The 15,356-nt window shown below is 44.2% G+C and overlaps 1 protein-coding gene across 4 annotated transcripts in view; it reads left to right on the top strand.

Moving 5' to 3' along the window:
* The window catches only part of ZNF274 (zinc finger protein 274), a 30,714-nt gene extending 26,608 nt beyond the window's left edge, over positions 1–4,106 (top strand). For all 4 annotated transcript variants that reach the window (XM_027037544.2, XM_053211241.1, XM_027037546.2 and 1 more), the window contains 3 exons: positions 914–1,014; positions 2,172–2,298; positions 2,771–4,106. In XM_027037544.2, coding sequence (XP_026893345.2) covers positions 914–1,014; positions 2,172–2,298; positions 2,771–3,672 — 1,130 coding nt within the window. In that variant the 3' untranslated portion in view covers positions 3,673–4,106. The remainder of the gene's footprint in view (positions 1–913; positions 1,015–2,171; positions 2,299–2,770) is intronic.
* The last annotated feature ends 11,250 nt before the right edge of the window (positions 4,107–15,356 follow it).

Genomic DNA, 15,356 nt, shown 5'->3' on the forward strand with positions numbered 1-15,356 from the left:
ATTCTCAGGACTCATTCTCTCTCTGCTATCATACTTCTGCTGGCCTCCATTAGCTTCACTCATAGGCAGGATGTCTCCGTAGGGAGCCTCCCTGCACGGAAATGTTCTAACAAAAGCCTCTTTGGCTCTGCTTGTCTAGCTCTGTGCCCTGTATTCATCTCAGATTTAATTATTGTGGCCAGGAGGAGGTGGCAGACTGGTGGGCCAGAATGGGTCACATCGTGTTTCCCCCTTGAGAGCAGGGGTGGAATCATCCTTATGGAAGACCATGTACCAGGCAGCAATAGATGAGGAGAGTCAGGCATGAAGGAGCTGTGGTTAAGAGGGGCTGGAAGGCCAGGCAGAATGGTTTTCGAAGGTGGAGGAAACTTGATAAAATTCTCATCTAGATGGGTGTGTGTTATGAGAGTGGGTCCAGTCCCGGGGGTCAGAGGAAGTCCATGGAAGAAGGCAAAGAGGAAGAGGACAAGGAAGGTAAAGAGGCAACATACTCGGAGGCTAGAAAAGGGGTCTTTGCTTCTGAGGAACAGTGTGAGGCCAGCTGTTGAGGCAAATGGAGAGATGAGGCAGCTGTCTCAGAGGAGGGACAGGATCCGGGACAGTCCTTGGAGAGGGAGGCAGTGGGGCCAGGGGTCTCAGCAATGGGGACATTGGTGCCCTAGGGTCACCCTTAGGGTGATGCATCTTGAGCTAACCAGGTGTGGGGATTTGGGCACAGGCTGTGAAGAGGAGCCAGAGTGGGGACTTGAGCTGGTGGCAAGAAAGGGTGGGCACAGATGCCCTCACAGCAGTAACAGCAGATACGATGTGTGCACTGGCCGCAGGGGTCCCAGAGAGAGACGTGGGTATCATTGCCCCATCCTGGAAGTGGCACCACATCTGGCTGATCCCCTGTGCTGGTGTCTCCCCACAGCATTACCTGCCCAGGACCCCACCTGCTCTCTTGAGACCACAGCTCCTCAGGAAGAGAAGGAGGAGAACATGACCACCTGGCCGGCAAAGGCGCCACCTGAGGTGAGTGGGGGGTGTCACCCTTTTGTTCTCTGGTCAGTGTCCCCTATGAGGTGACCTTCCCCCTACCTCCCAGCCTCCCACAGGGCAGACCTTTCAGAGTTTCTGAGCCTGAAGGGCTGGGCTGCCTTGTTGCTGCTGTGGAGACCAAGAAAGGGCACAGGGACTGGGAGGCAAGAAATCTGGAGGAGAAGGGAGGGGCCAAGTGTTTATAGATGCTTGGGAGCCCCAGGTAGGGACATGCAGACCACTTCTGAATTTGTGTTAGAACAAGAGAGCCCTTGTCCTTCAGAAATGCATACTTAGGTGTTGATGATGGAAAAAGTATCTGGAATTTGCCTCAAAATATCCCAGAGCTGGGGCATAGATGAAAGCACTGGCCGTGTCTTGCCGACTGTTGAGGCTCAGAGAATATGACAGAGTGATGTGTGGTATTGGTCAGGACTCTTTCTGCTGCAGATGGCTCACAACTGGTTCAACCATAGGGTGAATTTATTGGCTCTCATGTAATGAGTGGTCTGTGATAGGCTTCAGGCAAGACTGTATTCAGGGGCTTCCAGGTGATGAGAGAGGAATGTGTCTCCAGTCCTGGTCTCATGGCTCTGCTTTCTCCCATTCCTTCTCAAGCAGGCTCTGCCCCTGGTGGGTAAAAGCCCCCACAGATCCAGGCAGAGTGCCATGGGGAGGCCTCTTCCTGCCAGAGTTTTGGCCAGCTCCCCAGAAAGGACTGATCTTGGCACTGCCTCTGGACACACCACCCTCTGGCAGCCACCATCCACAAAGGCAGGGATGGTTCCTTCACAGGCAGAGGGGCTGTTCCCAGAAGAAGGGAGTGTGCCTAGCAGGCAGGGCTGGTCTGAGGGGCAGTCTTCTGTGGGAAGTTGCACAGAAAGGATGAGCTGCATATAGGCTGGGGTACAAGGGAGGCAGTTTGCTTATGGCGTTTGTAGCTCTTAGTGAAGTAGATTCTGCCTCCAGCCTGGGCCCCAGACTCTGGGTTTGTGATAGGGGACCCACTGGGCCTCTTATGGGCCCAAGTCAGTGTTTCTGAGCAAACTCCAAAGCAGGGGTGTCCTCAGCACAGCAGACTCTGTTGGGAGGCCCTGGTCATCTGTTCCTGTTGATGACCCTCCTGCTGATCAGACAGAGTGATATTGCAGGAACCAGTGACCTTCCTCGATGTGGCTGTGGACTTCAGCAAGGAAGAGTGGGGGCTGCTGGACCCGATGCAGAGGACCGAGTACCACGACGTGATGTTAGAAACCTTTGGACACCTGGTGTCTGTGGGTAAGGCTGTGCCCGTGCTGGCTACTCCACCCTTCTGGGACTGGGAACCTCAGGGGCCCTGAGTTGGGGCCTGCACCTTCTCTGGGCCCAGTGTGAGCACTGGACATGCTGACAAGAGTTCCTTGCACCATCCATGCTTTCAACTGGTCCTATGGACCTCAAGGGGTGGGCATTGTGTGGACAGTGGAGGCTCAGGCCCAGGGAAAGACTGACTTACCGCCCACCTTGAAGGCATACGAGGAGTCAGAGAGCTGGGAGAGTGCTCCCTGTTCTTGCCCCATCCCTGACTGCCAAGCTCAGTGTTCCCCTCTTTGCTACTTCACTTCTTTCCGTAGTCTCCCCAGGTTGTGTGACGGTACCTGGAAAACAAAAACAAAAAAACACCCAGCTTCTGAATACTTGATGATGTCATACTGATAGCCCCTTTTACCACTTTCTCTCTATAGTATCTGTATCTTTTGGGTTCTTTCAGGGTGGGAGACTACACTGGAAAGTAAAGAGTTAACTCCAAAGTCTGACATCCCTGAGGAAGAACCAGCCCCTGACCTAAAAATGGAAGAATTCTCAAGGGATGACACCTGGTCCTCTACCTCAAGAGACCTCTTGCAGGGTGGGACCCAGGAAGTCTTGGACACAGCACTGAAGCAAGTGGAGCTCACTCAGGAAGAAACCCTCCCTCAGAAAAGCCCCCAGTCCCAGGCAAACACTGGCCTTGTCACCAGCCCTATCTCACTCCAGAAAACTCTGCCCAGGAAACGCTTGCGCAAGCGTGGCTCGCGGGTTAAGAAGGTGACGCGTGGTCCATGTGTAAAAATTCATCAGAAGGGCCACAGAGGGGAAAAAGCCAGAGAAAATAGTGGTTGTGGGAGAGCCTTCAGCCGGAGCACTCAGCAGATTACGTTCACAAGAATTCACAAAGGGAGCCAAGTTTGCCGATGCAGTGAATGTGGCAAAACGTTCCGGAATCCAAGATATTTCTCTGTACATAAAAAAATCCACACAGGAGAGAAGCCCTACGTGTGTCAGGACTGTGGGAAGGCGTTTGTTCAGAGCTCCTCCCTCACACAACATCAGAGAGTCCACACCGGAGAGAGGCCTTTCGAGTGTCACGAGTGTGGGCGGACCTTCAATGACCGCTCGGCCATCTCCCAGCACTTGCGGACTCACACCGGAGCCAAGCCCTACCAGTGTCAGGACTGTGGGAAAGCCTTCCGCCAGAGCTCCCATCTCATCCGGCACCAGAGAACGCACACGGGGGAGCGCCCCTACATGTGCAGCAAATGTGGAAAGGCCTTCACCCAGAGCTCGCACCTCATTGGGCATCAGAAGACGCACAGTGGGGTGAAATGCAAGAAGAAACAGCCTACCTCATAGCCCTCAAGCTGAGCCGGTTGAAGAGACATGGCCTTTTCAGCCTGATCCTGCAATGTAACACGAACGGGCGTGGTTGGCATTTGGAACTGAATATGAAAAGCAGCACTGAGTGATGACGTTCTCAAGACCAAAGGACAACCAGGGAGACCACCCTGCACACAAGTAAATGAGAAAACTGGTGGGGAGTTGTTGCTAGTGAATATAAGTTGGAAAAACATTTAATTTTTCACTCACTTGATTTGCTGTTATAATTTGTTTGCTCATTTGGTCATTAAAAGTGATACTAGTGAAACCTGACCATGTTTATAATGTAAGTTTAAAAAGCCAGGTACCAAAAAGTCTGTGCACTGATATTATATTTGTGGTATTTATGCATATGGACAAGGACAAAAAGAGAACAAAGATAAATAAACTATATATTTCTGTGATAGAAATCTCTGGGTTTTTTTCCACCTATTAAATTTCTTTCATTAATAATTTGATACTTAAAATAAGCAGTGTTAAAACAAAGTGAAGGAGATTGTCAGACCAGTTCTAGCAGACTCTGCAAAAGGCCACAGTCCCTCTGGCCCAAGATTCCAAATGAGTTAGGATGAGTGGGTCATCCTAACCCTGATCCTCAGAGCATCATCAGGATGCAGGGAATGTTCGATTCAGGGAATGGTCATCTTAAGCAACCAACCATTGGAGGCCTAGAGGGAGGGAAACCCCCGGCAAGGGGGGGTGGGGAGCTTCCCAGAAATGTTCATGTTGGTGCCCATGTTTCACATTTTACATGAGATGATAGATTAAAATCCTTTCTCCAGGTCACACAGCCTGTAACCTGCAACCCATCCAGTCCTTGCTCCATGACTCTACCTCTGCTCTCTCAAGTTGTACATAACATTTCAAACTATGTCCTAAGACTCTGGGTCAGATGTTGAACTTCTGCTCATCAGATATTAGTTGACTGCTACAGGGCACACCCCTTCAGAGCCCTTGGGGTCATAACACTGACAAGGGTGAGGCACAGTCATGCCATCTGCAGTGTGTGTGTTTCACTCCTTTCTCTACAGGAGTGAACAGCCCCTGGAGACAGACTAGAGAAGCCCAGAGGCCAGGTGCCTGGGGAATGGTGATGGCACACTAGCTGTCGTATTGCTTTTCATGCATCAGGCACAGGGCTCATGACTGCTATGTCACATCTCCATGGTAGCTTCTTTGAGAGATGAAACATTTGGGGCTGAAGAACTTGCCAGGACCCCACTGCCCTCCCACTACACAGTTGGAGATCTTTAACAGGAGAACATCAGCAGCTCCTTCTCCAAGTACTGATGATGTAGGGATGTCCATTTACTTGGGGGAGTGGCCTCACCATGATGCCCAGTGACCACTGGGGAATGCCACAGCCATGTGCTCAAATGAGGTCACTTAATCCTGAAATGCCATACAGTTTTGTTGCCAGAAGATGGTCACTGAAGGAGGTGTGCTGACTGCTTTCACATCTATGGCAGTTTCAAATATGGCCACAGACTCTTTGCCTTTCCTCCATTCCTAGAATGTGGCTGGGTTTGTGACTGCTTCCACCAATAGGGTCAGCAGAAGTTACACCATGTAACTTCCATGAAATGAGGTCATAAAGGATGCTGAGGACTTGTTTCCTCAGCGAATTGAGAAATGGTGGTGTCAGCTGAAACTGACCAGGCTGCAAGATGTTGGGTAGTGAATGAGGAGAGGAGAAATCATCCCTTCAGAGGAAGTGAACAGATGAGGGTAGGCTTGCCCAGTAACTCATCTGGGGCCCTGAGGTTTGGGATCACTAACTGCAAGGCTATGGACACTTTAACATCCAAATTTGAAATCCAGTTGGCTGCTTTAGAAGCTGAGAAATTTATCTCTGAAGTGAATGGAAGAGTTCCCACTTTCCTTAAAGTAGGATGAGATGATGCAGAATTTGAATATATGCAGCTGGTGGTCTCCCATCTTTTCCCAGCCACACATAATTCATTATCAGCAGCACCCGCCATTACACTCAAAAGTTTGCCATTGGGCCTCAGTATGCCTGAATCTCCTGGGGGATTTGGGGAGGCAGAGTGATGACCCCCACATATGTCTACTGCTAGGCCCCAGAACCTGTGAAAATAGTGCTTCACATGGCCAGAGGGACTTTGCAGATGTGATTATGTTAGGATTTTGAAATAGTGAGATTATCCCGGATTATCCCCATAGGCCCAATGTCATCACAAGGGTCGTTATAAGAAGGAGACAGTAGGATCCAAATAAGAGAGGAAGATATGACAAAAGCAGTGATTGGAGTGATACATGGCCATAAGACAAGGAATGTGAGTGGCCTCTAGAGGCTGGAAAAAGCAAGGAAATGGACTCATTCCCTAGAGTCTTCAGAACGAACACAGTCCTGGAGACACCTTGATTTCAGTCCAGTGATAGATTTCTGAACTCCAGAATGTTAAAATAATAAACTTGTATTAAGCCACTAACTTTGTGGTAATTTGTTTCTGCAGTAATAGCAAACGAATACAGGGGGTATATGTGATTTGCAATTTTCCACCAGTGGGTGCTGATTTGTGCCCAAAGGGATGGTATATCTCGCGGGGAAGCACTGGATCTGGGGGAGGGAGTGGGAACAGGCACTCTGCCTAGGGTTGGCAGCCTGAAGGGAACTAGTTTGGTGCTAGTGGAATGGTTCTCAGTCTCACAGACATGTGGAGATTGATTAGGTAGGAAAAGTCTAACAGTCTGGATAAGTGAGTAGAATGCTCAGCTCAGACTCTTCTGTGACCTTGGGACAAAGACTGCTGTCCGGTAGAAAAGTGTGCAAATCTAACTTCTGGGGGAAGAGACAGCTGCACTTGCAGAAATGGATGAGGATAGGGGCGCCTGCGTGGCTCAGTTGGTTAAGCGTCTGACTCTTGATTTCCCCTCAGATCATGATCTCATGGTTCCTAAGACTGAGCCCTGTGTTGGGTTCTGTGCTGACACGATGGAGCCTACTTGGGATTCTCTCTCCCTCTCTCTGTCCCTAACCACCCCCCTCAAAATAAACATTAAAAACAAACATTTTTTTAAAAAATGCAGACCCTCCCCTCCCAAGAAAACAGAGCCCATTACATTAGGTGAAAAAAAGTTCAGTCACACCTTTCTAATTTGAGATGCTCTAAACCAAAATGTTAAAGAATAACTGGAAGTAAATAAAGTGCCACATAAAATGATACCTGCAAAAGCAAACAAAATAAAATGTGTCAATATTAAAATCAACCAAAGTGGGATTAAAAGTTAGAGGGTTGATCAGGATAAAGACATTTTGGTGTGATCAAGGTACTCTAAAAGAAGAAATAACAATTTAAAACCTATATACAACTAAAAAATGGCACTTAAATGACACAAAAATCAATTTGAGATACAAGGAGAACTTGATTAGAGCAAAGCAAAGAAAAAGCAGTTATGGAGAAAGAATTTAATATACTGCCTTCGGAATCAGACATATCTAGTATATAAAATAAACCTAATGAAAAAATTGAATAATAAAATTAACAAGTTCAATTTAATAGATGTATATATGGGATTTTTGTGCCCTATGATTTCAAGAATATATGTGTGCTTAATCAAACAAATAATATTAAAGTATAAATTTTTACAGGTGACTTATCTGATCATATATTAATAAAAGTATGAGTAAATAATAAAATTATCAAAAATATCTTAATTTCCTGGACATTAAGAAATAACTTTCAAATATTTGAACCAAAGAGAAAATAAAATTGGATTACTAACTCCCTTAAAAAAGAAAACACAACATGGGGCGCCTGGGTGGCTCAGTTGGTTAAGCGTCCGACTTCGGCTCAGGTCATGATATCATAGTCAGTGAGTTCGAGCCCTGCGGCAGGCTCTGTGCTGACAGCTCAGAGACTGGAGCCTGCTTTGAATTCTGTGTCCACCACTCTCTCTGCTCCTCTGCCACTTGTGCTCTGTCTTGCTCTCTCAAAAATAAATATTAAAAAAAAAATTAAAAAAAAAGAGAACATGATGCATCATAATAAACGGTGCACAGCTAAGCTGTATAGCAGGAAAAATTACAGCCTTAATTGTATTATTAAAGTAGAATTATCAAAAATTAAGGAATATTTTGCCTTAAGGAACTGGAGAAACAGTACAATAAACCAAAAATAATAAAATAGAAATTTATTCAAGTTAATGAAAATTAAAGCCAAAGTAAATGAAATGGAGAGCAAAGGGAAAGAAAAGTTATGGTAATAAACCTCTCAAAAGCCTGACTGAGAGAGCAAAAGTATTATAATGTAAATGAGAAAGAAGATAACCACAGGTACAGAAGCAATTAAAAGAATTATGAGACTATTATACAGAACTATATGGAAAATTTCCTAATATAAATAAACAAAAGTGAACAAGAAGCAGAAAACTCCAATAGAATAATTACCATGGAAGTGACATGGACACAAAGCCTAGGGTTTATAGCTGACTTTAAACCTTTCTTTTAAATTTCTTTTTAATACTTAGCACAAATCCCAACGTGGGGCCTGAACCCACAAACCATGACATCCTGACCTAAGCCAAAGTCCAATGCTTAACCAACTGAGCCACCCAGGTGCCCCAGACTTTAAATCTAACTTTAAGGAATAAACTATTCCAATTTGTTAAAAAAATTCCGTATCAACACAATGAACAGCTTCACAAAATATTAAATGAAGATAACATAATACTCACATCTGATAAAGATGGTATAAAAAAGAAATGTATCACCCAGCTTCATCTATGAATATAAATACGTGAGTTGAAAATAAAATATTTAATCAAATCCAGCAGTATATCTAAAGAACAATACCATGACCAAACAATTTATTTCAGGAATCCAAAAATACTTCAATTTCAAGAAATTTATCAATTAAGTTTAATCAACTGTATAAAGAACTCATCATACCCAAGAAAAACTATGAATGTAATCAACATGGGACCCTTTCAGTTGGCCCTCCTTACCTGTTAGACATTCTTTAATTGATACTGGAGAGAGACCCCATGAATGTCATTAATGTGGGAGAGCTTTTGGTAGGATGTCTCACACTTAAAAAAAAAAAAACTATTCTGTTGTAATCACTGGGAAACCTTTCAGTCACATCCTTGATTTTAATATTTATCAAAGAAAGCATAACATGGGCACCTGGGTGGCTCAGTCAGTTAAGCATCCAACTCTAGATTTTGGCTCAGGTCATGAGATCATGGTTTGTGGGTTTGAGCCCCACATCAGGCTCTGTGCTGACAGTGTGGAGCCTGCTTGGCATCCTCTCTCCCTCTCTCACTGCCCCCTTCCTGCTCACGAGTACACTCAAGCATACTCTCTCTCTCAAAAAAAACAAAAAACAAACAAACAAAACATAATAGAGGGAAGCCTTATGAGTGTAGTCAGTATAGGAAATTTTTTTCAGAGCTCTGGCTTTATTTCACACCAGAGAATTCACATTGAAAAGAAGCCTTATGAGTGTAATCAGTGTGGGAAATACTTCAGTGGGAGTTCTCACTTTGTTACTCATCAGAGAATTCATACTGCAAAGAAACTGCATGAGTACCTTCAGTGTGGAAAATCTTTCATCTGGAGTTCTTATTAGGCATCAGAGAACTCACATTGAAGAGAAAACTTATGAGTGTCCCAAGTGTGGAAAATTAACTAGAATTCTCATGTTATTGAACATCAAAGGACTCATATTAGAGAGAATCCCTATAAATGTAGTCAATGTGCCCCAGCTATAGCTTTACCGTACCCTAAAGGGCCAGGGAGTAGATGAACAGAGTAGACTAAATTTAGTGTTGTAACACGAGCAAAATTAAAAGTAGCAATTTGATGTTATGTAGTATTTTTTTAATTTTTTAGTTGAATATGGTTGCCATTATCATTACTTTATCCACCTGAAACAGGGATACGGTTCAAAGACTAAGGATTGTCCTTCCATCTCAAGTCTTTCTGAGCAGAAATTGGGGAAGGAAGCCCAAATTAAAGTAAGTTATTCTTGGAGAGGACCTAAGAGAACATCCAGCTCTGGAGGGAAAATGGTGTTCTATCCAAGTCCAACCTTGTTTTGCTCACCACACAACAGGCCTATATAAGGGGAGAGGCAAGACACTGCGGTAAGGAAAGTGACTTTATTCAAAAATCCAGTGGACTGAGACTTTTGTCTTAAGAACCTCTATAGTTATAAAGACTTTTATCCTAAAGAACCATCTTAACTCAGCATGAAATCTCAGCTTCTTTTGTAGCCCAGGCACCTGCATGCAAGCACACCTGGCTCCAGGGGTCCCTAACAGACCAGGGTTGGCCACACAATGCTGACAAAATCCAAAGGCAGAGAGACAAGTGGTGAAACAAGAAAAGAATTAATTTCGGGGCGCCTGGGTGGCTCAGTCAGTTAAACGTCCGACTTCAGCTCAGGTCATGATCTCGTGGTTCATGAGTTCAAGCCCTGCATCGGGCTCTATGCTGACAGCTCGGAGCCTGGAGCCTGCTTTGGATTCTGTGTCTCCCTCTCTCTCTTTGTTCCTTCCCCACTTGTGCTCTGTCTCTGTCTCTCAAAAATAAACATTAAAAAAAAGTTAAAAAAAAAAATTAATTAATTTCAATGAGGCCAACACCAGTTGGACAGCGGACTAATGTCTCAAAGACTATCTCCAAAGTGATGAGTGATGAGAATATTTCCGTGTTTATAAAAGGAAAAAGTGGGGCAAAGGTGGGTGGATACATGCAGGTAGATATTGAGAGTCAAATCAATGGAGTCAAATCAATGTCTTGGAGTCAATCACAGGTGGGGTCTTGCTGGCTCAGGGCAGTCCTTATTGGGGGGGGGGGCCGGGCAGTAGTTTTGGTTCCCCTCAGGGGATGCTTTGCCATCAGGGTCTTCTGTCTTAGCCAAGAGACAAGCTGGAAAGAAGAACCCTACTGGAAAGTGTGAGGTCAAAACAGAGACAGCTGAAGTCTGAGCCAAAATCTAGAGTCAGACACTTAACCAACTGAGTCAACTAGGTATCCCTGTGCCTCAGTTTTTCTAGCTGTTCAACAGGGAAGAAAGTGTCTATCTTATAGGGCTGTTGAGAAGAGTACTGAGTTAATATACATATGTGCTTTACAGGGCTGACAGTAAGCCCTTAATCTATTAGTGTTGTTATTACTATTATTAATAGCTCCTCTTTCAACTCTCCACCAATTTAGAAGAGCTAAACAATAAAAAAAGTGTTAACAGCCAGAATCATCCTGAAAAAGAAGGGCAATGAGGTATGCTCTACTAAATAGTAAAACATACTGCAAAGCATCCATAACTTAAAAATTGTAATATTGACACATGAATATATACAGATCAACTGAACAGAAAATCCAGAAATACTCAAATGCATGTAGAAATTTAAGTGTATGATAAAAGGGGTACCTCAAAACAGTAAGGAAAATGTAAGCTACTTAGCTAGTGTAACTATGGAGCCATAGGACAAAAGATAAAATGGAAGTCATTCCTCACACCATACACTAGGATAAATTCTAAGAATTCATACATTGCCATACTATACCATAAAAGCACTAGAAGAAACATGGGTAAATTGCCCCATAACTTGAGAATATTTCCTATCCATTAATCAAAATCCAGAAGCAATAAAGGAAAAACTCATAAATTTGATTAACTTTTGCATGAGAAAGAAACCCACAACACTATTAGCAATATAAAAAAGATTACAAACAGGGTGCCTCAGTGGCGCAGTCAGTTGAGGGTCCAACTCTCGACCTCGGCTCAGGTCCTGATATCGCAGTTCATGGGTTCAAGCCCCGAGTTGGGCTCTGTGCTGGTAGTGCGGCTCCTGCTTGGGATTCTCTCTCCCTCTCTCTCTGTCCCTCTCTGGCATGTATACACGTTCTCTTGCTCTGGCTGTAACAGTAAATAAATAAACTTTAAAAATTTTTTCAAAAAGATTACAAAACGAAAAAATTGCAATTTGTAATATAAGCTACAGGTTAACATTGCTAATCAAGAACTTCTAAAGCTAGAGTAAAAGACTAACAACCTTATAGAAAAATGGGCAAAATATGAACAGTTCACAGAAGAAATGAAATGGCTCTTAAACATATTAAAAGATGCTCATAATTAGAGAAATTCTACTCATAATTAGAGAAATGCCAATTAGAACTACACTGAAATACTGTTTCTTACCTATCAGATTCACATAGAGTCAAAGTTTGGCATCAAACTTTGCCACACTCAGGTGATGAGACTGTAAACCCTCCCATACATTGCTGGTAGAATGTAGTAAGGTACAATCCCAAGGGAGAGGAATTGGGCAAAAGTACATATACATTTATCTTTCACTTCTATTCCAAATATAAACTGGCAAAAATACACAATTACGTAGGCAGAGGAGTATCCATTGCAGCACTATTTTTAATAGCAAAAAGCTGGACACAGATTACATGGCATCACTAGGGGCCTGGTGGAAGAACTGCCATCATGCCACCCAATACTGCCCAGGGCAGCTGCCAGAGAGTGGTCTCCCCAGCCAAATGGTTAGGTGGGAACAACAGAGTACATCACAGGACCATGTGTGGTATAGGACCTTTACCTAAGGAAGAGGTAGATTCTGTGTCTCCCTCTCTCTCTGCCCCTCCCCTGCTCATGCTCTCTCTCTGTCTCAAAAATAAATAAATAAAACATTAAAAAAAAAGAGGTTTATAACAATAACTACTCTACTAGTAATGGTACTCTTAGTGCCCAGGTCTCTAAAACACATTTCCCACTAAAAAGAACCAGGATTCCTCAGAGAAGTGCCTAATTCCAGGGTTGGGCCAGGATATTTACAGAATGAGCCCTGCAACATCTTCTCTGACTGGAAATCAAAGAAGTTATCAAAAGCTTGAGATCATGTCAAAAGGACACAGGAGTCAGCATAGAGGGAGCTGCTTGTGGCCAACATTTGGACAGTTGGAGCATCAAATTATTCACTGTAATAGATTAAAACAGATAAAATATGTTAAAAATCATGTATATAAAACATACTCACTGGCTACCTTTGGAAAATGCTAATATATCTGTTTTCTCAAAGCATAGGCGAAGAATGAAGCATTTATCTTGCTTTTCTTGAATAAACTCTATCTCCTTAGAGTAACCAAAATGTTTGTGAGGGAAAGTTTTTCCTTATGGAAGAATGCAGAAGATGCAGCAAAAAGATGCAGAAGAAATGATGTAATTAGAAAATAACCATTTTGTAACTCCTAATAAAATAACGGGTAATAATGGGTATAAGCAACAATCTTCAATGACTGCGAAAACCACTCTGCGAAAAATGCTGGACAATTCTGTAATAAATGGTTCAAGCTGTCAACCCTTGATCAAAATAAACATCACAGAAGTGCACCAGACATTACATACCTTCTGATATGATTCCAAAGAAAACACATGCACCACTTATGAAGGATTGGCAAGCATAACAAACTTGAATCTAATTAAGCCTCAAGGTTCAACTACCAATTCACAGGAAAATAAGGGAACAAGAAATGACACCACAAGGATACTATCACCAAAATCCAGAATGTAGTAAATCCTTTTGGAAAATTTACCTAGTTTCCACAGATGGAAATAAAAGGAAAAAGCACATATGGGGCAAATCCCTAAATTATAAGACTGAAGCACACATTAACCAAATGTAAAGTGTGAATCTTGTTCAGATCCTAATTTAAATAAACAAACTGTTAAAAAAAAAAAAAGGACACAAGTGGAATTAACACTGAATATTTGATATTAAGGAATTTTTGCTAATATTTTTAGGTGTGTTAATGACTATGGTTAGGTATTCAGAAGTCATCTTTTTCCCCCATTATGTTTTTCCAATAGGTGTTGGCAATCTTATGTACTGATTTTTAAACAGCCTTATTAACATAATTCACACACACCCACTTAAACTGTACAATTCAATGGTTTTTTACTGTTTTACAACCATCACTGCAATCAACTTTAGGACATTTTCATCACCCCTAAAAGAAACCAATATCCATTTAGCAGTCACTCATTTTCCCTCAAACTTCCCCAGTCCTAGGCAACCACTAATTTACTTTCTCTATGGATTTTCCTATTCTGCCAGAAATCATTATCTTTTACAGATAACCTTAGTTATTTATGAGTGAAATGATAGGGAATCTGCTTCAAAACAATCCAGTGGTGGCTGGGAGCAAGTGGGGATAAATTTAAAGAACAGAATGAGGTGAGTAAAAGAAGTTGAGTAAATGCATGGAGAGAAGTATGCGTTTTCATCACACTATTCACCTTACTCTTGTATGTTTGAATTTTTCCATAATAAAAATAAACAAGGTACTTTATGGTATCATAAGGAAAAGTCCCAAGATGGCCACAGGCAGTATTAGTTGATCCGGTGACTCTGGTTCTTTCCATCTTTCTGCTCTGCCAGTCTCAGCATGTCGACTTTGCCCCTTGGGCTGGCCTCTTCAAGGTGCTGGCACGGCAGTACGGTTCTACACATTATGTGCAAACAATGCTGTTCAGAGACAATAAAAGGAGACACCCTATGGTCTATGTCAATTACTGAGAGGGGCACTTCCCCAGAAGCCCCCAGCAGACCTGTCGTTTCTCCTTGGCCAAAGGGCTTTTGTCTAATTCAGTGACACAGCAAGAGGCACGAGCCCCCTCCCATCAAGACTCTCCCTTTGGAAGTCAGATTCCAGACTTTCTGGAAGAATCTACAAATTGCAGGGTCATGTTAACAAGTATGAAATACGCAAATAAGAAGCTGATTGTTGTTGGGTAAAGCAACCAACGAGGTCAGGCTCAGAAGAGTCCAAGCAAGGAAGGCTGGTCACAAGAGCACCCCAGACACGAGGGAACAATCAGGAGCTTACGACGTTCAGGCAGAGCCAGAGTGGCTCCCGCCAGCAGGCCGGCCTGGGAAAGTTCCTGTGGCAGATCAGCAGGTGGAAGGTCTCACACTCTGCGCCCCACGACGCAGTGAGGCTGCAAACACAACAAAGGGCAGACCACACCTAATAGAACAGACCCACAACCTCTCCGGCTACAGGCCCCCACATTCAGGACTTAGTCACTAACTGTCAGCTTACCTATTTTTTTGTCCCTGGCCCACTTCGGACCAACCGGAGAAAGCCAAATATACTCCCTAAGCCATCCCAGACAGGATGACCCGCTTAGTTAGCCCGTCTCCAACTTCCACACTCGCCAAAGTGCATCCAAGGCGCACCCGAGGCCTCTCCTGCTTGTCGCTGAAAAGCTTTCCGTGCCTGCCTTCGAGCCTCCGCCAAAGGCCCAGGATGGTGGCGGACTCCCTCGCTTTAGCGGGGTCTAGACCCTTTCAAGGCGTCTTCGTTCACTTCCACAGCAGGTCGAGGCGCTGGAAAGGCCGACGAGGAAAGGATGCGGCCGAGCGCAGTTCAGACGCGAATCCCGCCCTCGACGTAGATCGCAAACGTCCGCCATTCTGGCGTCGCGGCCTCGGTTGCCGGCTGAGGAGAGTCAGAGTCGCGTACGTTAACCCGGGCCGAGCAGAGAGGCACGCCAAAGAGCACAGCCCAAGGGAAACCACACTCGAAACCACAACACGAGCCGCCGTAAAAGGGAGACGGCCGACTCTGAGTCCCAGGGAGCAGCCGACGCACAAACACCTCCGCCCTCGAACAGTCGCCT

Source organism: Acinonyx jubatus, chromosome E2 (genome assembly GCF_027475565.1).
Source record: "Acinonyx jubatus isolate Ajub_Pintada_27869175 chromosome E2, VMU_Ajub_asm_v1.0, whole genome shotgun sequence".
In the NCBI taxonomy this organism is placed as follows: Eukaryota; Metazoa; Chordata; class Mammalia; order Carnivora; family Felidae; genus Acinonyx; species Acinonyx jubatus.